Genomic DNA, 25,196 nt, shown 5'->3' on the forward strand with positions numbered 1-25,196 from the left:
TAGATGATTGTTCTCCGGTTTTATCCCTCTTTCAACACAATGTCCCTAGCCCTACACTTAAATATACATAGTATATGATATTAGATTATAGATCAAGTACATCGCTAAAAATAATCCATCTTTTTATTATGCAATTCATTTTTAATTATGCGGGTAGTTGCGAGGGGATAGTCCGGAGTCTACCTATGTCTAAACCTTGTTAGGTAGACTACTAAAGCAAGTTACATAGGCTTTCACATGAAATATTTTATAGAAATTCCTTTAAGATTTAATTTTCAGATCAATTTACACAACAGATGCTAAAAAAAAAAAAATAAAATAAAAAGTATGAACATACGAAGCAAAATATTTGACCATATAGTAGTTCATAAAGCCAGTATACTTACATATATATATATATATATATATATATATATATATATATATATATATATATATATATATATATATATATAGGGTGTCTAATATACAATGCAACCCGGAGTTTGGGATAGTAGAACTTTTGAACCTGAAGTGATACACGAATAATGGTTATACCAAAATGAAGCCCTGTTTATGCATATATCTTTCAACTAGGAAACAGCGATTGAAGTACACTAGGAACCACACAGTGTTGGCAGATGTAACCGAAGGTGTAAAACAATTTTTTTTGCAGAACATGTAAATTGACTCATAACTCATACGTATGGATGTTATGTCGTTAATTTTCAGTTGGTTTAGTTAGAGTGGCTTGGAAACTATGGAGCAGAAAAAAAGAACTTATCATTTCCAACGGTAACTAATCGGATGAGGCCTCTGGAAGGGGGAACTAGGAGAATCTTAGTTTTCATAAATTAACACTCTGAATTGGCAACTTGGCTGATGTTTCAGTGCATCAAAAGGTGTATTAAGGATCTATCTACATTATGCAATTCCTGAAAACAATGGAAAGCAAACTTTCAAATTATCTTGATAAAACGTTTACTTACATACACCCAGCAACACTGCTATTATCAGAAATGAATTACCAGCTCCATAGCGGATGCTGCGAGTGTCCCCTGTTTTGATTCAAACACTGGTTCACACGTTTCACCAGGTTGGCTGGAAGTTTACGAAGATTAGAAGTGTTAATGTTCTCAATGGCACTGCAAAAGTTCGTTCGCAGGTCTTGGAATAGTTCAAGAATTATTCTTGTATGCCTCTTGCTTTAAATAGAAGCGTAGAAATAAATAGCAGTGTTGCCGGGTGCATGTAAGTAAAAATGTTATCATGATAATTTCAAAGTTTGTTTTTCATTGTTTTCATGAATTGCATAATGTAGACAGATTCCTAAGACACCATTTAATGCACTGAAACATCAGCAGGGTTACCAATTGAGAGTGTTAATTTATGAAAACTACGATTTCTCTAGTTACTCCTTACATAGGCCTCATCCGATTAGTTATTTGTAGAAATGAAAACTTCTTTCTTCTACTCTATTGTTTCCAAGCTACTCCAACTAAACAAACTAAAAATTAACGACAGAACATCCATAAGTATGAGTTGTGAGTCAATTTGCTTGTTTTGCAAAAACATTGATTTACAACTTCGGTTACATCTGGCAACACTGTGTGGTTCCCAGTGTACTTCAATCATCGTTTCCTAGTTTAAAAATGTATGCATGAACAAGGCTTCATTTGGTATAACCATCATTTGTATTCATTCAGGTTCAAAAGTTCTACTATCCCAAACACCCTGTCTATATATATATATATATATATATATATATATATATATATATATATATATATATATATATATATATATATATATAAGTACATGACAATTTATATTCTGCTATCTTTGAGTATAATACGAACTTTTAGTTTTGTTCATTTGCTCACAACGTTCAAAAGAAATTTACAAAAAACAATGATTGATTACAGTAGCTTTACCGTCGACTTCTTTGAGACCCCAACGTCCTCAAACAATTGTTATATGTTTCTATACATATCAGCAGTACACCAAGGAACAATGTTTATATTTCGCATGTACAGTACATATCGGAGAGAAAATATATAAAGGTCTACGCACTATTCACGTTAATTTAAGAGATCTGCCATACTAAATTGTTTTGGAATCCCAAAAGGAACCCCTAGTAGTACATAAGATTTAATGAGGAATGCACACGTAGTGATGGGGAAATTCCCGGGAAGATTCCCAAAAATGGGAATGTTCCGGGAATTTATGTACAAACACAAAGAAAATTGAATTCTATTACTATATTATGATTTTAAAGGTAAATTCCTTTTTTTTATCACCATATATTAATACTGTTATGTCCAGAGGATTCTTCGAAATGTATATTCTGAACTGCATTATGTTATTTTATTATTATTTTATTATATTTAGAGAATACGCATAAATGGATATTTACTTACAATATGTTCTATTCAAGTCAATATGTGGTAAAAATGGTATAGTAAGTCCACAAACTTTTACACCGCTAAACAGTTTAAATTTATATGTAAGTGGATTTTCTAAACTTGACTATACTATTGTTATTATAAGCATATTAATTTTTTTTATGTTATAAACAAATTAGGTTCGGAAACTGTCAGAAGGCATATGTCTCACCATGTCTCAGAAGACACATTTGCGCATACATATTTATGTTCACAATATTTGCAAGACACTGACCTAGTTTTATAATTTAGCACGTAACATTGAAACAAACGACCTTTCTTCCTACCTATTTCTCGAAATTTCATGCGTTAATTCACATGTAAGAGAAGTCTGAGCACCTTTTCAGAAATTTGAATCAGAGGCAGGAGACAGACCGACGTCTATTACTAACGGTGGTTTGCGGTGTATTGATAGTACTTCATCTCTATTTCTACATAATTTCTGCATTACTTTACATACTGGTTCCTTTTCATCGTTTTTAAATTAGTACTTTGCTACTTTTTGGTTCAAATGGAAATACAACTTAAAATATCATATTATTAGTTATTTAAGTTTCTGTCAAAGAATTTTATTTTTCTAATCTCCAAATTATTTAAAACCTAGAAGTAAATAATAATAAATGAAAATAATTAGATACATAGTTCTTATAATTTGGAAGATAAAGTAAAGAAATGGAGATGAATTCCTTCCCGGGAATTTATATGCCAGGGAAAAAAACCTGGGAATATTCCCATTTTTTTATTTTCTTTCCCACTGGGAATATTCTCACTGCCCACCACTATACACACGACATATTCCATCAGTAATCAATCAGATAGGCGTGAAAAATGAAAAGGATTTAACATCTAGACATAGGGAAGCCATCCAGGTTGAATTGTCTACTTGCTTATTCTTTTCTCCAGTACATACCTATATGAAATATACACTTATTGAGATTTATTATCCGAAGCACGTAATTAAAAAGTCAAGTTTGCTTAAAACACACTCTCCGAAAACATCTATTGAAGATATATCATTGGTAGAGCCAAAGTTCTATGAAATATGTTTATGTGTCATGTTCATCACAGTCCAATAATTTTCTCTATTTACGTGCTTTAATATAATATTGTAAAACTAAAGAAGATGAAAAAGAAGAAGCTTGATATGGGGAAACATTATCTCTGTTTAACACAATATTACAATGAAATTTAAAATTTGACTTCAAGTGTTTACTTTAAATGTCTTACATATCTCCAAAATATTTTTAACAAATATGTTCCTTTGAACTACAGGTTTCCAGAGACTTGACGGGATTACAGGAGCGCTAATTGTTAGAGATACAGCAAACAATGATCCTTCAAGTACTTTATATGATTTTGATATGCCAGAACATTATATTTACATTCAAGATTGGATTCATGAATTGGGTGTTAATAATTATCCAGGAAGGAGGATACGAGATCCAAATCAACTACCAAGGACGTTTCTAATTAATGGAAAGGGAAGGTACAAAGTAAGTTATAATTAAGACAAACGTTTGTAAGCAGAAACACCAGAATTATTAACGTAACGATAACACTGGTAAACACAACTTTTGCGGCCGCAATAATTTCACCGAAATTAGGTTAGATTTGTCATTCTAATTACAAATATGACAGCAGTTGTCCTAGATTGGCTCTAGTTTATCTCCATGAACAGTCACTATAGGAATACAAGCAATCGATAAAAAGACATGTGATGAAAACACGTAGGTGAGTGTGAAATGACATTTAATTTGTGTCAAAGAACATTACGTCATGTGGAAATATGTATAGATTATGAAGAGTGAGAGAAAAAATTTGTTCCTGATGACACGTAACATAAGATTAAATTTACCACATACAAAAGCTCATTTTGCTGGATTTTTGTCTGTGTTCATCAGTAGGACAATCGCAATAATCATCCATCATATGAATGTCCCACCAGCCTTGATATCTTTCTTCCATCACCTTTATGTCTTTGTGGAACCGATCACTGTGTGTTCCTCACCGTAATCCACAAAGTTGTCGGAAAATCTGTCCAAATGACTATGGAGGTAATGTAACTTGATATTCATATTAGCACCTATGTTTCTGAAAGCTGTAAGCATATTTTGAACTAGTTTCTTATAGTTATTTAATCTATGGTTCCCGAAGCACTTCACTGCACAAACGAAACTGTACCATGCAGCGACTTCCGTATCGTTCGTGACAGTTACAAATTTCGTATTATGCATAAGCTTACGGATGTCAGGGCCATGAAATATTCCTGTCTTTAGTTTTCCTATACTTTTACCTTGGAAGGATTTATAAATGTATTTGAAACAATTGTCATCCTTGTGGAAAGTCCGAAAATTTTGTTTTGTAACTCCCGACATGATATTTAAAGGTGGGAGAATGATTCTGTCCATGGCAACTCCGGCTTGTTAATGATTTTTCCTGCACCTGTTGACATATTTTCTGTTAATAGCCATATGTCCTGCTCCAGCTCGACTACCTCACATGCAGATAAAGCAAGAGTATTTGGTGTACCCACTTTGCTGTCATAAGAGTAAATTTACCATTTTAAGGTCTACACAGATATACCACTCGTGTTCATGATAAGGTAGTATTTGTAAGATCTGCTTAAGGTTTGCATACTCGTCTTTAAGTTTTTTCGAGTATCCAACAGGAACAGATGCATTACGGTTGACATTGTGCAATAACACACGTTTGGAGCTTCTTGAGAAACTGTTTACGAAGAGTCACTAAGTTTCTGGCCGATATTCTGGAAATCGTAATTGAAGAAGAAGTTGTGGAATGTTGTTACAGTACACTATGCCCTCATCGTTCATGGATTGTCTGGGAAAGTCTGCCTCTCTCGTTCGATATATTGTTATTTTAGTTCGATAAATTATTACAGGGCTCAGACAGTTCTTTTTCTTCAACCTAGATGCAAAAAAAGTTCTGATTGCTGTTTTGGTAGACCGTGTTCTCGTATAAGATCATTCGGTCCATTTCGCACCTTTCCGTCGCCAAATTCACTTTCACTGGTGTCACTTACTGACTGCCTCTCTTCAACATCGGAGAATGCAAATGGAGAGAGGAAACTAGACACCAGCACTGAAATGTCCTCACTGCGAAGCATTGATCTTCTCGCTAATTCTAAGTCAGGATATTCCCATTTGTATTTTCTGTAATAATTGAAGCCTTTCACGATTCTGGCACAAAAATAACAATCATGGAACAATTAACATGAACAATTAACATGAAAGTAACTTTTGTTATTAATCTAAACGAACACTTTGCAATAAGTTTTCTTGATATTCATTTTCTTAAAAAAAAAGTTTAAGAGTATATTTCAAATTAATTATAGATATATCCATGGATTTCGCACCTATTGGAAACCACATTTGGGACATAAATACAATGTTTGTTTCAGGATTCCAAAACAGGAAAATTAACTACTTCTCCATTCCATGAGTACTACGTGGAGCCAAATAGAAAATATAGATTCCGCTTAATCAATTCAGGTCCATTATCGTGCCCTCAGCAACTTCAAATAGAGGGACATCGAATGCTCCTAATAGCGTCTGATGCTCAACCGATTCAGCCTTTCTACGTGGATACTTTAGTATCGATGTCAGGTAACGCATTAACCGTTATTAAGTAATGGATTTTTTTAGATGCAGTTTAGCGAAAATCAGAAGTAAATTATTGGTTACAATGGTATGAGGTCCAGCATTAGAAGTGCATGTATCATTATTAGGAATACTTATGAGATTATTAGAATATGTGTGTCATTATTAGGAGTTTATGTGCCATTATTAGGTGTACGTGTGTCGTTAATACGAGTGTATGTGTGTTAATGTTAAGAACATGTGCATCATTGTTAGTATGTGTTATTATTAAGAGTAAGTGTGCCGTTATTATGAGTATTTGCGTCAATGTTAAGTGTACGTGTGTCATTGTTAGGAGCATTAACGTCATTATTAAGAGTGCATTGTCATTATTACGAGTACATATGTCACTATTAGGAGTATGCGTGTCAATATTAAGAGCACGTGTGTCATTATTAGTAATGTGTGTGTATTATTCAGAATACGTGTGTCATTGTTAGGAGTACGCGTGCCGTTATTAATAGTAACGGTGTCATTAATAGAAGTTTGGGTGTCATATTTAGCTGTATTTGAGTCATAAATAGGAGTATGTGTGTCAGTATTAAGAGTAGGTTTGTCATTGTTAGGAGTGAGTATGCCATTAGTAAGTGTACGCATGTCATTACTAGGAATACGTACGTCTTTATTAGAAGTACGCGACATTATTAGAAGTATTTGTGTCAATGTCAGGAACACCTGCGTCTCTGTTAGTAGTGTGTCATTATGAGGAATTCTAGCGTGTTATTACTAGCAGTGTATTATCAAAAGGAGTACTGTGTCATTATTAGGAGCATGTGTGTCATTATTAGAAGTTTCTGGGTTATTATTAGGAGTACGTGTGTCATTATTAGAAATGTGTATCGATGTTAAGACCACGCGTGTCATTGTTAGTAGTGTATGTGTCATTATCAAGAGCACGTGTGACATTATTAGGAGTACGCGTGACATTATTAGTAGTAAGCGTGTCATCGACGATAGCTTATGTGTCATTTTTATGTATCATTATTAGGAGTGTGGGTGTCATTATTTGGAGTGTAAGTGTCATTACTAGGAGTTTGTGTATCATTATTACGAGTACGTGTGTCATTATAAGGATTATGTGTAATGTAAAGAGTACGTTTATCATTGTTAGAAGTATATGTGTGTGGGTGTTATTAATAAGAGTACATGTTGTTATACAAATGCGTGTGTCAAAGTTAGGAACAGATAAACAACAATATATGCAATCAGCTAAACATAACCTATTTTACACATGTACGGAACATAAATAAATAATGGGTTGCAACAGAATTAAAACTAAGTTTATTAATCTCAAAAGCTTATTGACAACTGATGACATATTCCTTTATTTCACAATTTATCGTCTCAATCACATTATTTTGTTTACTTTAAGGACGTCCACCGATTCAGACATATGTAATCAATGGACAAGATTATACCTTAAAGAATAAAGTTTAAGAGTTACTCAAAACGTTTATACTATATTTTATAACTGGCATTATTCGTAGTTCCAGTGGCTAGTGCGTACACCTTTGTGTATTCATAAAGAATTATGGATTTAAATCCTACTGGAGGAGTCTTGAAATCTGAAAACATTACTTATCATTCCACTTTAAACTACAGGCTCACGTCTCATACACCTTCTGTGCTGAAAAACAAAACACCAAAATCTAACCAAGTACCTAATTATCGTACTGTGTACTGTCTTCTTGGTAATTTCTTAATGAGTAGCGTAATACGGGTATAAATTGGTATCAGTTTTATTTAAACGGATCTCAGAGTTATCGTACAGGAAAAAACTCCATAGGTTGCAAGCCCATACAGCTTTATTGTACTAATTACATGAAACCATTCCAACAACGGATTTGGTTGCACTAGCGTAATGCGTGTTGTATATCAGTAGATTGTAGCGGCCTCACTAGCACAAATATATGGGTTAATGTGGCTAGAAACAGAGTCGTAGAGTTCCTTACATAAGTCAGTTCATAGCTACTGTAAGTGAACTACATGATCTTGTAGATCAGTAGTGGTTCGAAAGTTGACGTCCCAGCTGATACCAAACGTGTTCAACTGGTAGGGGATCAAGGGATCTTGTTGTCACAGATTATCCTTATCATGATGAAAACACTCCAGACATTTACGACCGTAGCCTTGTTGAAAGTAGCAGAGCAGTCTTGTTGAAAGATTTACCAGCGTTCTCTCGCAGGAAGAGTAACACGTGCAAATACTGGATCTTGCCCACGTAGCACTGTGTCCTCAACGATCCGCGAATTACAACGAGACATGACCAAAAGTCATACACGATGGCTTGCATGTCATGCTGCCAGAGGAGACGCCGGTGTAACGTTCCACAATATTGACCGGTGATCTTTCCTCCAAAGATGTTCATCTATAGTTAGGTACAATCTAGAATCATCACTGAACAAAACCCGTTACCATTCATGAAGATTCCACCCTGGCGAGTGTGACCTCTCTCCACGCTGTCGTTTATCCGCTTGCATTATTTGCAACCTGCACAAGGGACGGTGCACCCGTAATCTAGCTGATGCCTATTATCCAGGAATAGTGCACAATGACACAAAGTCCACTGCTTGCACCCGGATGGTAGACACAGACATTCCAGACTTACATTATGCTTCATGTACAATGCGACGATTCCCCTGCCTCATAATCGATCGGAACCTTCACGTCGTACGTTGGTACTTTTACGTTCGTGTCGAAAGAATATAAAGCAAACGCCAAAAATATAGGCGGGTTGCACGCGCACCTTACAGCTTGCTGTTGTCAACTCTTCCTTGTCATGTGCCATCTCCTTCCCCTCCTGTTGCAGGAGTAAGCAGACGACAGCCGTTTACCTAGACACAGCTCAAAGTCTGCGTTCTGCGTAACCAATCTTCAACATTATGTAAATTAACCTAAGAATACAGTGACATTTAATGCTCAAATCTTGAATAAATTAAACATCTAGTCGTTATTTTTCTTATCTCCAAACAAAGTACTCTATTCAGGTTCACACATTTGATGAGATAGTTTGCCACATTACATTATCAGTATAAATATTTTGAGTAATCGAGCGCGGAAGACCGCTTCCCTTCTACTCCATTAGTACTTAGTATATTTTGAATAATCGGTCACTCTGACTAAAGTTTTTAGTCTTTCTTTCAGTAACACCCGTGAACGCTAGATAGTTCACTTTATTGTAACGAAGCAACCGAAAACAAAGAAGTTTAAAATATTTGAAGTCAAGACTTACCGAATTCCTTAGTCTTCAAAGTCACTTGTCTCGTCTTCTTCATGGGCAAAGTGCGAGGAGCTGTCGTCACTGCTACTGCTGTCATCATTTAAGTTGATAACAATTGGTTGAAGAATTCTATCCCTTGACATTCACGTAGATAATTGTCCTCTTGTAACTTTTCCGCGTGGGCTACGCGTGTCTCCTAATCGCTTCTTGTCAAACGTCGTGAGTTATTATCTCTACGTCAGCTAATTTAAATGTCTTGTTTCGCTCTACTACTTCTCCCTTTACTTTTGCTCAAATCAGGTCAACAGGGTTATATTGACAGTGGTAAGGAGGAAATCTGATAACTTCGTGACCATGCTGGAGAGCGATTTCGTCGAGCTCATGTTTTCTCTGGCGCATTGCCGCGGACATTCAAAAACAGCTCGGCCCTTGTTTCTTTATCTGAGGGGAAGATCTTTCGTTTTTTTAGCCACAGGATGATCTCTGGTTTGTTGGTTGATGTGCAAGGATTTTTTTCAGTTAGCGTTGAATGATATTTTGCATTGTCTATTATAATGATACAACCCTCTTCGAAACTATTCAATAGTTGTAAAAAACATGTTTAAAAATTGCCGTGTTCATTTCGCTGTGGTAATCTCCTTTATCTCCCTTTCTGACCCTAAAAAGCAATTTAGAACTATCAATAAATCTAAATTTAGCCCTTCCAGCGTGACAAATGACTAGCATACCACCTTTTCCAACTGGGATTTTAAGTCCACCTCTTCTGTCACTTGTTTGCCAAATGTGAGCTTTGGTATGAGTCTGGTTAATCCATGTCTCATTCAAATAAATCCTAGGTCGTGTACCTTGGTTTTGACGAAGATCGTGCATCTTTCGAAGAAATATAGCCCTGTGCCACAATATCACTTCTTTCCACTACGAAACGTCGACCATCGTTGCACTTCTTATACTTAAACCCTAACTTGTACAACATTCGGTACATAGATGTCAACGACCCTGAAAAGTTTATCTTTTGTTGAAAGCGAATACGAAGCTTATCGGCGGTAGGAAACTCACTTCTGTCGTATATTTCGTGAGCACTTCTTCTCACGACATCCTTTTCAAAGTCATCAAGCTTTGTGGCGGTTTTTTAGACTTGTATTTTCTTTTCTTAGCAGAATAAAAATGTCCATCACGTTTAATTTCACAGTTTATTCGTTGAATGGTTCTTAACCCTATTCCACAGGCTTCAGCTGTCAGTTCTTGACATTTTGACCAATCAATATTTCTTCTTACATTCTCATCAGATAACTTCTTAAACCAATTATAAACATTATCTACAATTTTCTTCGAGATTTTCCGATGATCAGGTGTCTTTTTTCGGCGTTACACACACACAGTTGGCAGACCGGGAAGCTCATCCATAATGTATTTCAAGTAACCACTAACTCCACACATAAAGCATTAATACCTACATATTAATGAAGGTAAAGCAAACACAAATTTAATACACAAGCAGTCACACGGAATCACAAATCACAGAAATTAAAATATGAAGTAATCTAAATGCAGCAAACTTCCAAACGCGCGCGAAACACTTGACAGTGACTGAGCAAGACAAATGTAAAAGTGGAAAGTGCGTAAGTTGCTAGTTGGCTGTTGCTCTCTCCACCCACTTTTTGTTGCGCGCGCAACTCGCCAATATTTTTGGCGTTTGCTTTAGTAATGCTTGACAATCTCACAAAACGCCCAGTCGACCTCGTGCAATCCCACGATGCGACCCATTTTGTACTCTATTTAATACTAGTAATGCTGTCTATTGCGGAAGACAGGCATAACGTGTATTTCTTCACCTTCCTTCATCACATTGGCTCCCTCTCTCACCCTTTAAAACTGATTGGTTTAACCAGAATTGAATTCCTTATTGCTAGCATTACTATATGTGGTCATCATTCGGCGTGTTTCAAATCTTTTTTAACTCTAATCATTTAGAAACGTACCATAAAACTACATATCAATCGAATTGCAGTGAAATCGAACGATTCCTTCTTAGTGTTTCTATTTCTTGCCAGTAAGTGTATTATTATTACTCGCCGCTAAGGTTCTAATATTTGATAAAGGTATAATTTTGTTCCCTCAATACTTATTTGTATTATCATAATAGATTGTTACTTCACAGGTGAAAGATACGATTTTGTGGTGGAAACGAAAGATGATGCTGGAGGAGCTTATTGGATTCAGTTGAAAGGAGTTGCTGAGTGCACGCAGGAGAATTTCCCTAATCAGTTGGCTATACTGCGCTACAAGCCAGGAAATTTAAGAGAAAAGGAATTATCAAATCCTCCAACTTATGATAACAGTTTTGATCAGGGAGTGGTAAGTTAAACAAATGTAAATTGTTGTAACGTCTCTTTTCTAAGTGTCTCTTTAATGAAGGCGAAATTATGAAAGTGACACAGTGACAGCTCCTTTCTATGAATCTCATTCGTAGAAAAATGTTTAACAATGATTTACATTATCAAGTTCATATGCACAGTACGCACAGTTGCGAAAATTAAAAGTAATTTGTGGTTGTTGAAGCCGTTATTGCTAAGAGTGGATATTATTGAACACTGAACTTCCAAACTATGCTATGTACAAGTATCAAAAGTCTTATATGACAGGTTTGTTAATATGTCGGCCTGTCCGCTCATTTGTTTGACAACTGGACCAGAGCAAAAACGAGAAGTTATATCGAGAAGTAGATTTGTCTAATGAATCGAGTATCCAAACAATAGGTTCTATATACTCCGATAACCGTCTATTCAAATCGGAAGTGGTAGAAAATAACCATTTATGATTTCAACACCGATCACAATGGAAATACAACGATAGCAGGTTGCGTCAAGCGGTTTTAGAAATATATTCAACATTCCAAGAATAGTTTCCATCTCCTCAGTTAACTTCAATTCAACCTAAAATTTAACAATCTACGGATTAGACGTGGATCGTCACGAGTAAATATAGTAACATATAGCGGCAAGCGGCTTTTTTCCTTAATAGATTTACCGTCTAAATGAAAAGGAACTATCTTCACCATTATCTTTCTACTAAAACCAAAAGTGATAAAAAATTGACTACTACTTGCAGTTTCAATATTTATCTCAGTAGGGCACAAAGAACAGAAGATTCCGAGTCTGATTTTTGATATGGATTTAGCGTTCGAGCAACAGATTTTGTCTTTGATGTTATTCTTCTACAGCAAACAGAATTTATGTATGCATTGCTTCTAATTTCATTATTGAATTCGCATATTTTGGAAGTCTACCATAGTTTCACACTGCAAAACGAAAATCAATGCTATTTTTAAAAAGCATAATTTTGCTTCATGTTGCTATTACAGTGAACTTTATGTCTTCAACTGATGAACACAGGCTGATTATTCATGAAATAATGATTACAAGAGAAATTGAATATGATGGAAAATTCGAAAAGCAAGTTTGTGAATGTACGGTGTTTCATAGCGTGAAACTGTACAATGTTCAATTTATTGTATACATTTGTTACACAATATTACTCGAATGACTAAGTCGATAACACTTAAGCAATTGTCGCTAGAATGGAAACACATGCTGAGTGTGTAAAGTAATAGGAACGCCAGCTTTCTGGCTCTTGGGTTCGGAATAACATATAGTATGATGTGTTATTTCACATTTATAGTGTAGACAAAACGTGAAATGGTCCTGAAAAAATGCACTCCCAGCACACGTTATCTCGAACACAAAAAACCGCGGAGCTGCTTCTTCTAATATCTAGACTCCCGCAATCACATGATATTTTCGCTGCTTTCAAGACTTGCCTTTTCCTTACTCTGGACCCATTCTCAAATCAGAGCAAATGTTACAACTCTGCTGGGAGTATGTCTGCAAATTTTGGCCTGTACTGAATTCCTTTCACGTACATTGAACGCTGCACAAATATACATTTTTGGATGGCACATATATGACTTCCTTTATCTTGATATCGACCATCACTCCACGCATTCTGGTGTTCATAATAACGCGTGTTGCTGTGTATTTTTCCACACTTTTCGGTAACCCTAACTATGAAACTAAGCACTTTCTCGTATAAGTTCTTATGAAGTATTTATTATCTTGGTGTCCGGAACCTCCTTCCAAACTATGTCAGCTGTCCTGTATAAAAATGAATGTTTGTTTTCTTTCTTGTTCGTTACATTAATCCGAGTCTTTTGTCTGACATACTTCTAATTAACTAACGAATATACCATAGTCTGAAAGAGACAGCAGGCTATTTAAAATTGTCTTATGTATATTCTAAAAGGATTGAACGGGACTAAAGAGCAAAGAGATCCTTTACTTTTTATACAAAACTGTTTGTTTATTAGTTTCTGTGGTATACAAATCGACACCAATTGCTTAGCATATAGTTGAAGAACTGTATCGAAGAGATCGAAGTTTGGAAGAGATTTAGAATTTTTTCATTTGTACTCTAAGGAAGAACAACAGAGTTCAAAGCGGAAGAAGTGATTTGAGATGTTTTATCAATAATTGAGTATCTTAGGAGCTCTTTGTGTTACGAAGATGAAACTCGGTTTGTAAACTCATTTTTAAAAACAAGTGGACATACATATATGACTTAAAATTTGCGAAAAATATCCCTAGCACCGGGGGAAGTTGGAAGGGTGTGAGTTAAAAATAATCTAGAACAACCGATAGCATAGTCGTACCCAAAGTTTATGGGAACAGTGAGGTTAATTGACGCACTCTCGATGCTCATTAAGTCGAAGTTCGATCCCAATCTACCGTGAGGATGAGAATGGGAGAAATATCCAACCAGGCCGTTAGCCAGCCCAAAAATTTAGGGGGGGGGCTGAAGTTAGGGGGCCGATCCAACCATATTGTAGATCATTACCATATTATAGTTCATTTGCAAGCTTACCGTGAAAATTTTAGGGGGATCTGGCCCCCTAGAAACCCCTGTATACGGTCCTGTGTCCAACTACTACCATTAATACTACTGCTACTACTACTACTTCTACTTATGACGAGAACAAAACCCAACCAACCCCTGCGGGGCTTCAAACCCGCTTTTATTACTACTTCTACAGCAAGAACAACAACAACTACTACTACTATTACTTATACTAAAGCACTCTGATCCTACACTAAGTATTATAGTGCATATTCTGGCAGTGAAATCCATTCTTTCTTTTAAGAAAACAGCTTCCTTAACACTTGATTTAAATAATTTTCCTAGTGGAAGCACTTCATGACTTTGTAATAATGTTAGAGTTCCTTCTCTATCAGCTGTTATTTCCACAAGCCTATAGTCACTGAATTCGCACTCGTCACAAACAGGAATATGCATAAGAATCCGACTTGCAATTTTCGATCTCAATTTACCACGCCTACTCGTCACACTAAATAGTTCTGAAATGTTCTTTCCTACTTAACAGATTTCTGATTAATATGTTGATAAGCTGGATCACTGGCCACATATACATACGATAAAGCCACTTCAAGTACTGAATGCAACTACACTTTAAAAATTATTTTAAAGAAATAAAGATCTCATACATCACAACACGAATTCCCATTTAATATTAAACAATTCAACGGAAAGCAATTAATGCTTTATGGTTTTCTGCATGAAGCAACGAACTATTTACCAGTTTAAGTATTCTGCTACACTCGAGAAATACAACTTCCGCTACATGCGCTTGCACACACCCACGACAATGTAAACAATCAACATGGCGTCCATCCGTCAAATTTTATTACGCAAGATCTTTTGAAATTTTTAAATTAAATTTAAAGTTACTTATAGGTATTTTGCAACCTTCGTTACCAGCGATATTAAATGGACAACATATCTACATAAAATCAAAGTATAAAATGCAGTTCTACCTACTCGGGAATTACTACACCGGGTACATAATATATAACCATGAGTTAAAATAACCTGAGCATATTTATGGTAACTTCAATTACACTCGTAACATTTATTCCAACTTCAAGTATTTTGTTTTGACAGTTAGTTACATATTTGCCCCCTAAGTTTGTCAGAATATATATATATATATATATATATATATATATATATATATATATATATATATATATATATATATATATATGATTATTTAACTACTTAAGATGTGAATCACCCAATCAAAGAATGTTTAGTGATAACATACAAAATAAAATAAATTTAAACGTGCGTATTTTACAAAAACTTTTCATTTTTACCTTAGAAATCTGTCTATCCACACAACTAAATACATAAATTTGCAGGTCCGACCATAAAAGAAAATATTATCTTCCTTAAACGACCATTGTCCATAACAACATTTACATATTTATACAGATTATCGCTACACACTTCACTAAACTTTTTTATACAAGAAACACAATTCTCTCTTCTATTTTCCTTTTTTTAAATAACCTACCTGTTGTTTTACAGATAATGAATGATTTTGGCGTAGATTGCAGTGATCCAAACAAAAGTAAAAACAGTGTTTGTGTTTCTGATTTGAGATATGGAGGTACCTCAAGTCGTAAAAAGGGCAGCAAAGCAGATACAAAATTCTACTTGCCCATTGGATTCTACGCATTTGAAACAGATGAGTTATTCCAACAAGGACAATACGATACTTACTTAAGTATGTAGGCAAAATGTATTTAAATGATAATTTATGATCTTAGGATTAGTGTTATGGACTGTAAGCATCTAGATTCTTAGTTTCATAAACACCACATTTATCTTACATTAACGTTTCTTCCGGTTTCACAAGTTTTGTAAAGATTATATGTTTGTTACTTGCCGAATGCATGAAACTGTAATTATGTAGTTTACCAAAGTTAACATTTACGTTCTTTCCTTGTACTATTTATACTGGGTATGATTTAAGATTAGTAGAAATATTAAGCACTAGATTAGTGCAACGTAAAATACGAGTAGTGCGTTTACTAAACAGATGCGTAAAACGTAAGTTGAAAACTCAAAGCATTTGAATCCATGTTGTTGTTCTTCTCTGACTTAGTGATAGTTTGTGTGTGACATTTATATGGATTTGATTTATACAATAAGACATTTAGGCCAGTAAGTAGACATGTTAAACTTAAGGTAATATACAACAATATTATTGATGGCAATGGAAAGAAAATATATTAGTAATTACATTACTTCCAACAACAAATTATGTTTTGGAAGTATTATGAAGTGAACTTATAGGATGAAATTGAAATGGATAAATGTAGACATATACTCGTACACACTAAGAAATTTTCTGTTTTTAAACGCTCCGCTGAAAGTATCGGCTGGTTCATGAAAGCATATCATACATTTTGTTAAATTTCACTTACTTACTTCCTCATCTATGAACACTTCAAGAAATAAAATGCCAACAACTATAAATACCACAAATTTAGAGTCAACTGTAATCACTATTATGTAAACTGCATTACGTAAAACGATAACATGATAAACAAAATAAAACCTCACCTAGAAGTATAAGTTACGTTCCATTCTTTTATTCAAGTAAGGTATTTCCTAGGTTAATCATCACTGAATCTAAAGTATGCCCATCCTATCGAGATTGGAACACATACTTCCAAAAGATCTTGCTTTATCTTCCAATTTTCTTTCAGGTCTACCAAGACATATTTTACTCAAGAGCTTTCCTTTTAGAAATATATTTATATATGTTCAAGTGCGTGTGAATTTCTCACACAAGTTATTCTGCACCCATTTCAGGCGTTTGATAAATGATTTGAAAACTATCGAGCTACAAGCGTATATTTGTTCACTTCAGCTTTATATATGTTTCATCATTCTTCCATTTTTATCTCTTTTTGCACCATCAAGTCCCTAAGTCTCTCTGGCTACCCTTGTACTTACCTGTTGTTCATATTATTTTAATGGATATTTTTTACATTCATAGATTTCTAAGTGCAATATTATGCTCAGAGATTTTAAATGTCCCCTTCTTCAGTATTGTCAACAATGATAATATTTTTATATTGCGTATTAATATTGATTTAAAAGAAAACATCAATCTACTTCTAACTTTTTCTGCAACTTTGTTCTTACATGATGTAACCTGTATTTGAGGGTGTTGAATTTCTCATATTTACACTCTTGATTGCAATTCTTCTGTCATCTCAATTAAATTGATTTCTAATTGTCACTCTATATTTTAACTATAGTGATTTTTTACATATTATAAAATTAATATTGGTATCTTCTTTCACCAATCATGCATTATCTTCTGACAAGCCTGCATCATTCACAACATCTATTTGGTAAACTGGCAAGGATAATTTAAAGTTAGTCCTTTTTCAATTGTTTGTCTCTTCTCCTCGCGAATTCTAAAGCGAAAAAATTACAATTAAAACGAATGACGATCTTTAAGTAATATTAATAAGGCGTATCAACATTTCCGATAGCTGTTTTTAATTTCACTAAGACAGGCTTTCCCTAATCACAAAATCTTCTTTGGGTTTTTAAATTCCTCTATGGTGTAACGATTTTCTCTTTTTCCCAGTCTAACAATATCACCAAACTTTAATTTCTTTCCTAATATTTGTCAAATATAGAATATCTGTATGAGTGGATTTGTATATCGCCCAACGTAGAATTAGTTTATCAACGCAAGAAGTCAACGTAATACAGACATATGATTTTATGTTGGGTTTGGAGTAAGGAAATTCCATCATAGTTAATGGCATTAATTTTTAAGTACTATTTCCAAAATACCGGCACTATGATATACTACCTTAGAATAGTTTTCTTTCATATATGTTAGATTCCACAATTTGTCTCTACACTTGTTTTAGTTAAGGGAAACACTTCCATTAGTATGAAAATCTAGAATGAAGTCTGTTGAGAACGGTTCATTAAATGTTTAACTTTCTATAGATGTTTCGATCTCAGAGAGGGGCAATTTCGGTTCCATTGCTCTTTCCTTTACATTTTCTTTAATATTTAGCAGCTCGTCGTAATATATTTTCTATCAATCGAAAGTATTTCCTGAATTTACCGGGGTATTTGCACATCAATTCTATGTTATATTCAATATGTGTTGATACTCTTTCCTGAACCAGTTTAATTACTTCTTTGGATGATTCTCTGATGTAGTTGGATGAGAAAGTTACAGTGGTATAAATCGTAACTTCTTGTATACCTAATACTTCTGTATTGATTAAAAAAAAAAGCAGCTGTATTCGTTACCACTAGAACTTTCACAGTCATCTTTTGGAATCTGCCATCTCTCGAAATGAAGCTCTGATTTACTTGATATTTTCTGTTAAGAGATTGACTTATCTAGTTCTAGTCTTAGTGTATGCCATTCGTTTTCGTAAAGTGACTTACAGCATTGTAGCTTTCACTAGCTCATGTATTAATTTATTTTGATACTCTTTCCTCATTTTCTCCTTTCTTTAATATTCTGTTCTATTTTTGCCTTAAAATACTAGAAATTTTATTCTTAAAATCTTTAACATGGTGCAATATTTCAAGTGGTCTGTTTTCTCTGGTCCGTTAAATCTTTCCACTCTTCCGTCAAACCACGATTTCTATCCTAATCGTCTGCATATCCTCTATTGTCTTCAACTGTTTTCTTCACGGTATCGCAACGTTACCGGTGTTTAGTCTTACCGTGTCATGAGAGACTTCATTGCTTCATTCTCTGAGATTTCGAAAACTATTGAACTTGTTGTGAGTCCTAACCTGAATTTCATGTTCATGTTTTAAATTTTTAGTATATCGACATCGAATATTTCAATGTTCACATTTTCTAAGCTTTTTCCTAAAACTTCCTATCTTTGCAATCTTTGCAATTAACAGTCTGTGGTCTATCTTTACAATTGCAGTGTTCCTTTCAGGCATGATTCTGGAAGTCACTGAGCTTCTACGGGACTAAGATATATTATATTGTAATAATATGTAGTCTTGTACATGAAATGTACTTTAGGAAAACATGCTTCAGAGGAATCCCCTAACATTTTCACTTTGCTCCATCGGACAAACTTTCTGGAAGAAATTCTATTTGCAGTTCTGATTTCTGTATTTACGGAATTCGGTGCTATACTCTAGCGATGGGTCTACTTCTGTGAAGTATGGGTCACTATTGCAGACGCATATTTCTACTACATATGTTTTCATTGCTTTTGTTATTTGTTCACGATAAATAGCGAATTGAGGGTAACGGTTGAATTTCAGCATATCGAAACTCAGACGTTAAATCATTGGTACATTATTACAAAATTAGGAAGGATATAATAGGTAAGGAAGAGAGAGCGCATGACGGTAATTTTGACCGGGTCTAGGTCAAAACCCCCACAGCCAAAACCCCCACACTCAAGAAATGTCAAAACACCCACACAAACGGTCATAACCCCCACACAAATGGACAAATCTCCCAAACGCACGAACGGTCAAAACCCCCACAGCAAAAACCCCCACACTCAAGAAATGTCAAAACGCCCACACGATCGGTCATAACCCCCACACAAATGGACAAATCTCCCAAACGCACGAACGGTCAAAACCCCCACAGCCAAAACCCCCACACTCAAGAAATGTCAAAACGCCCACTCAATCGGTCAAAACCCCCACACAAATGGACAAACAGCCACACATAGCAACGGTCATAATCCCCACATAAATGGACAAAACTCCCACAAAATCGGACAAATCCCCCACACTTTGAAATGATCGTCATTTCACGTCTTTGTTGCGGCTCTTTATGACGCCCAAGAAGAATAGTTGCAACATCAGTTTAATTGGAATAAAAGATGTTATTAAAAAGTACAAGGGCAATACATCAGTATGGGGGTTTTGTCAATTTGTGTGGCAGTTGTGATTATTTCTGCATGTGGGAGTTCTGTCCATTTGTGTGGGGGTTTTGTCCATTTATGTGGGGATTGTGACCGTTGCTATGTGTGGCTGTTTTGTCCACTTGTGTGGGAGTTATGACCGTTGGAGGTTATGACCGACTATCAGTGTGGGGGTTTTGGCTGTGGGGGTTATGACCGTTCGTGTATTTGGGAGATTTGTCCATTTGTGTGGGGGTTATGACCGTTTGTGTGGGCGTTTTGACATTTCTTGAGTGTGGGGGTTTTGGCTGTGGGGGTTTTCACCGTTCGTGCGTTTGGGAGATTTGTCCATTTGTGTGCGGGTTATGACCGTTTGTGTGGGCGTTTTGACATTTCTTGAGTGTGGGGGTTTTGGCTGTGGGGGTTTTGACCGGTTCCCTTTTGACAAACAAAATCTAACTTGAATGATTATAAAGGCGATGACTCAATTTTTAATTACACAAAAGTGCAATGAAACTTCAAGACTACTATATATTGATTATTCCAATATGAAATTCCGTGATTCTATGCCAAGCACACGAAGGAAAATGATAAACACAGAATTATATGTTTTTATTCGGGAACCGGTCAAAACCCCCACAGCCAAAACCCCCACACTCAAGAAATGTCAAAACGCCCACACAAACGGTCATAACCCCCACACAAATGGACAAATCTCCCAAAATCACGAACGGTCATAACCCCCACACTCAAGAAATGTCAAAACGCCCACACGATCGGTCATAACCCCCACACAAATGGACAAATCTCCCAAATACACGAACGGTCATAACCCCCACAGCCAAAACCCCCACACTGGTAATCGGTCATAACCTCCAACGGTCATAACTCCCACACAAATCGACAAAACAGCCACACATATCAACGGTCACAATCCCCACATAAATGGACAAAACCCCCACACAAATGAACAAAACTCCCACATGTAGAAATTGTCACAACTGCCACACAAATGGACAAAAACCCCACACAATCGGTCAAATCTCCCACACTCTGAAATGATCCTGGTTGCATGTCTTGCCCTTGTACTTTTTAATTACATTTTTATTCCACTTAAACTGATGTTGCAACTATTTTTCTTGCACTGTTTTGTAATGACAGAAACACTAAAATGGGCGTCGTAAAGAGCCGCAACAAAGACGTGCAATCACGATATTTTCAGAGTGTGGGGAATTTGTCCGATTGTGTGGGGGTTTGTGTCCATTTGTGTGGCAGTTGTGACAATTTCTGCATGTGGGAGTTTTGTCCATTTGTGTGGGGGTTTTGTCCATTTATGTGGGGATTGTGACCATTGCAATGTGTGGGAGTTTTGTCCATATGTGTGGGAGTTTTGACCGATCGTGTGGGCGTTTTGACATTTCTTGAATGTGGGGGTTTTGGCTGTAGGGGTTTTGACCGTTCGTGCGTTTGGGGGTTTGTCCATTTGTGTGGGAGTTATGACCGATCGTGTGGGCGTTTTGACATTTCTTGAGTGTGGGGGTTTTGGCTGTGGGGGTTTTGACCTAGACCCTTTTATTCAACACACGAGTTTATATTGAACTAGTACTTATAATTGGGATGCTTACTGAATTACAACAGTTTTGACAGAACTGGTTCCGAATATAAATAACACTCTCTATTTTCACCTTGTAGCTTATGCGTAGAAACTAATTAGTTATAACAAATGCTCACATTAATATTTTCTTTATTATTCCAGAGGCTAATCCATCAGCCCCTCCATCAGCAAGTTTCATGGGAAATAACATTTCTTTTGCAAGGCCTTCATCGCCATTATTGACGCAAGGACAAGATGTTGATACAAGTGAAATATGTAATCAAGACAAAGTTCCACGTAGATGTGAAGGAAAGAAACGATGTTACTGTACTCACATGCAGAGTTTCAGTTATAACTCCTTAGTAGAAGTGATATTAGTCAACACACGTGAGTAAATATGGAGCGTAGAGAGCCTCAAGTGAACATTTATATTTTTAAATCCCCACAGAAATAAAGTTCACTACAATATTTCGCGGTAGTACGAAGCTGAACATTTCATACCTTATTTTGATAACATGCTTCTGAGCACATGATTTATTAAGATGATTTATATGTTTGAACTCATAGATAGATAGATACGTAGATATAGATATAGATATAGATATATAGTCCCACACTGTCTCATTCGTTTCATTCAACTGCTTCATTTTGGGGGTGCAGACACGTTCCATGCTATGGTTACGCTAGCGTTACGCCATGCAACATCGTTTGTATGCACATATGGGAAGCGTCTTGCTTTCACATTCATTTCCACCGACTACGCAATATTTGATGTTACTTGATTTGTTCCGCCCTAATGTTTTGCACACCAGTGTATATAGAATGTTCGTATGCAAAAATACAAAACAAGTAAGTGTAATACAATGTTCTAAGATTTATATCCTTCTAAAGTGACCGTGTGCTTCATCTAGAGTCATTTCCATACAATAGTGTACTTAAAGCCCTACACTTTGATAGCATTAGTTCGTAAGTTTAGCCATATACATAAATTACCAATGTCCTTTGTAAATAAAAACGGTTAGGTTAGAAGAATTTTGGTTGTGTATTTTTTTTCAGTTTACTTATTTCAAGTATACATGGAACCTGGTCAAAGACAATCAAATTATACAATTTTATGTGAGTGTGATGTGAGATAAATACGTCAAAACTTACCTACAAATGGAAGAACTCAGCATTAAAAAAAGTCAATTATCCAATTTGTTTTCACGATAAGAAAATGCATTAGATAATTAAAAATGTATATTGCGAATATAATTAACATTTTGTTGCTTAATGGATTCCAGAGGGAAAACTTGAAATTTGGTATACTTTAAGATACGAACTAAGTAATCTACGGATTCACAAGATAGGCTTTATATTTCTCTTTTAATTTCTTGGAAACATTTCAACTCTTATTGAGTTTAACATCTTACTATTATGCACCGAGGCTACGAAGGACGATGATAATGAGATTAATGAGAATGGTGGATTGAGAAAAGTAGAAGGAAGATAAACCAAAAGACACCAAGCACACGGTATTTGTTCATCACAACTGCGTTGAGTACGACCTAGGATCGAACTAGAGACCTCAGGTGCCAGAGTTGAGCTGTCTATCACTGAGCCATCGCATCTCACAACTTCCCCACATTTAGCGATAAATATTTAACTAATAAATACTTAGTTTGGTAAAAATTGCCTTTATAGTTTTGTACAACTCAAAAAAGAAGAAGAAGAAGGAGGAGGAGGAAGAAGGGAAGGAGAAGAATAGTGATTGACTGATTAATTAGTTGATATCGTTTATGTCCTCTGGTAGCAGGAAAGTTAGATAGGTCGAGTTGAGTTGAGTTGATTTTAGTTTAGCGTCCCTTTGAGCAGCGATGCTATATGAGACGTGGACCTACTGATTAACGTGGGATCCGAACCGCATGAGCTCCCGCCGGGAATCGAACCCGGGTCTCCCACGCCAAAGGCGCGTACGCTAACCGCTTAGATAGGTCGAAACCTGCACCTTAAAGTGAAATCTGAACTTCTGGAATCGAACTCGAGATTTCATGTAATAATCACGCTTCACCTTCTAGATTAGGAAGGTTAAGAAGAAAATATTTATATGGTTTATTATTTAAAAATCTAAAAGTCACAAATTCGCGTTAAGACATTAGATTTTTTTTAAAAAAGTATTGTATTCATTGTTAGATTTTTTCTAAGAAAAACATTTATAAATTGGATAAAACTTATACGTATATACCTAACATAATGCACATTTGTACCTAACATACTCTAAAATGTGCTAATATGGTTAAACATAAAATACTCTAAAGCTTATTTGTTATGTTTGTAATCTAGCGTATCATAAAAGGAACAGAGAAGTCGATAATTAATTAAAAATTAGTATTAAGTTTCCGGAAGTCTTGCAATATTTTACGTCGCACATTCAATGACAATATGGACATTTTTATGAAATTTATCGTGAATCGTTACTATTAGTAGATGTCACTAAAATCATAGTGATCTTTCAACGGTTTTTGCGTACCAGATAGAGAAATAGACCAGAAGTACATACATGTTAACTAGAAAGGTACAAGCTAATCTGAAATGTGTCCAAGTGTGTGGATTTCTAGAATTATTTCTTCACTAAAATTAATAATAATCATAACAATATTGTTAACAGTAATAATAGTAATACTATTTAATAATTATATATTTAGTTGTAGAGCAAAACTTAAGCCATCCACTCCATCTTCATGGATATGCATTTGAGGTGTTGGGACAGGGCCGTGTAGGAAAAGGAAAACGGATGACTGTTGAGAAAGCACGTCGGATGGATGAGGAAGATGAACTACCTCGAAACACCGAGTCACCGCCCATGAAGGATACGGTTCCTCTGTTAAGTAATGGCTATGCTATAATACGATTCCGAGCTGATAATCCTGGTAAGTGCAGAATATTTTACGACTGTTTAAAAACTATATTCATCTAAACAGTGGTTCGAAAACTGAGCGGGCACTCTCTTGGAAAGAGTGAATACCAAACAAGAGTGGGGACGTGAAGAATACATTGTTTACGAAGAGGGGCATCAGGTAAAGTAGTTTTGGAACCACTGACCTATAGAGTTCTATTTGGCGTTACCTATCAGGTAATAGAACGGTAGTTTCCAACCGAATGAACTGTGGCCAACTTCTTAATACGAGGAAAATAACTGGTAGGTAATATAAATTTGGTAATGGATAGTGGCGATAGTCAGAAAAGAACACCTATAGAGTAGTCAGTGGTTTGGTAGAGATAGTGTTTGTGAATCCACAACAACTAGTACACAGAAAACCACTTACTTAATATATTTTCCCACTCCACGCCTACATTTCTTTTCTTATTATGTTTCTATCTACATTTCTTACTTGTAAAACGATGCTTTCACGCCATTAATCGATGAGTGAAATACAAGAAAAATGACAAAAGTGTGTAGTATATATCGAGAGATTGACCAATTTGAGTTCAGAAGACTACGGAAATCACAAGAAGGAGTACTGAGTC

The 25,196-nt window shown here is 35.5% G+C and overlaps 1 protein-coding gene across 1 annotated transcript in view; it reads left to right on the top strand.

The window, feature by feature from the left end:
* The window catches only part of LOC145660944 (multicopper oxidase 3-like), a 65,784-nt gene that overhangs the window by 33,549 nt on the left and 7,039 nt on the right, over positions 1-25,196 (top strand). Inside the window, exons 5-10 of the mRNA XM_081726385.1 lie at positions 3,696-3,916; positions 5,842-6,046; positions 11,458-11,654; positions 15,741-15,939; positions 21,852-22,076; positions 24,374-24,598. Coding sequence (XP_081582511.1) covers positions 3,696-3,916; positions 5,842-6,046; positions 11,458-11,654; positions 15,741-15,939; positions 21,852-22,076; positions 24,374-24,598 — 1,272 coding nt within the window. The remainder of the gene's footprint in view (positions 1-3,695; positions 3,917-5,841; positions 6,047-11,457; positions 11,655-15,740; positions 15,940-21,851; positions 22,077-24,373; positions 24,599-25,196) is intronic.

This window comes from Thermobia domestica, chromosome 9 (genome assembly GCF_964235325.1).
Source record: "Thermobia domestica chromosome 9, izTheDome1.hap1.1, whole genome shotgun sequence".
Taxonomy (NCBI): Eukaryota; Metazoa; Arthropoda; class Insecta; order Zygentoma; family Lepismatidae; genus Thermobia; species Thermobia domestica.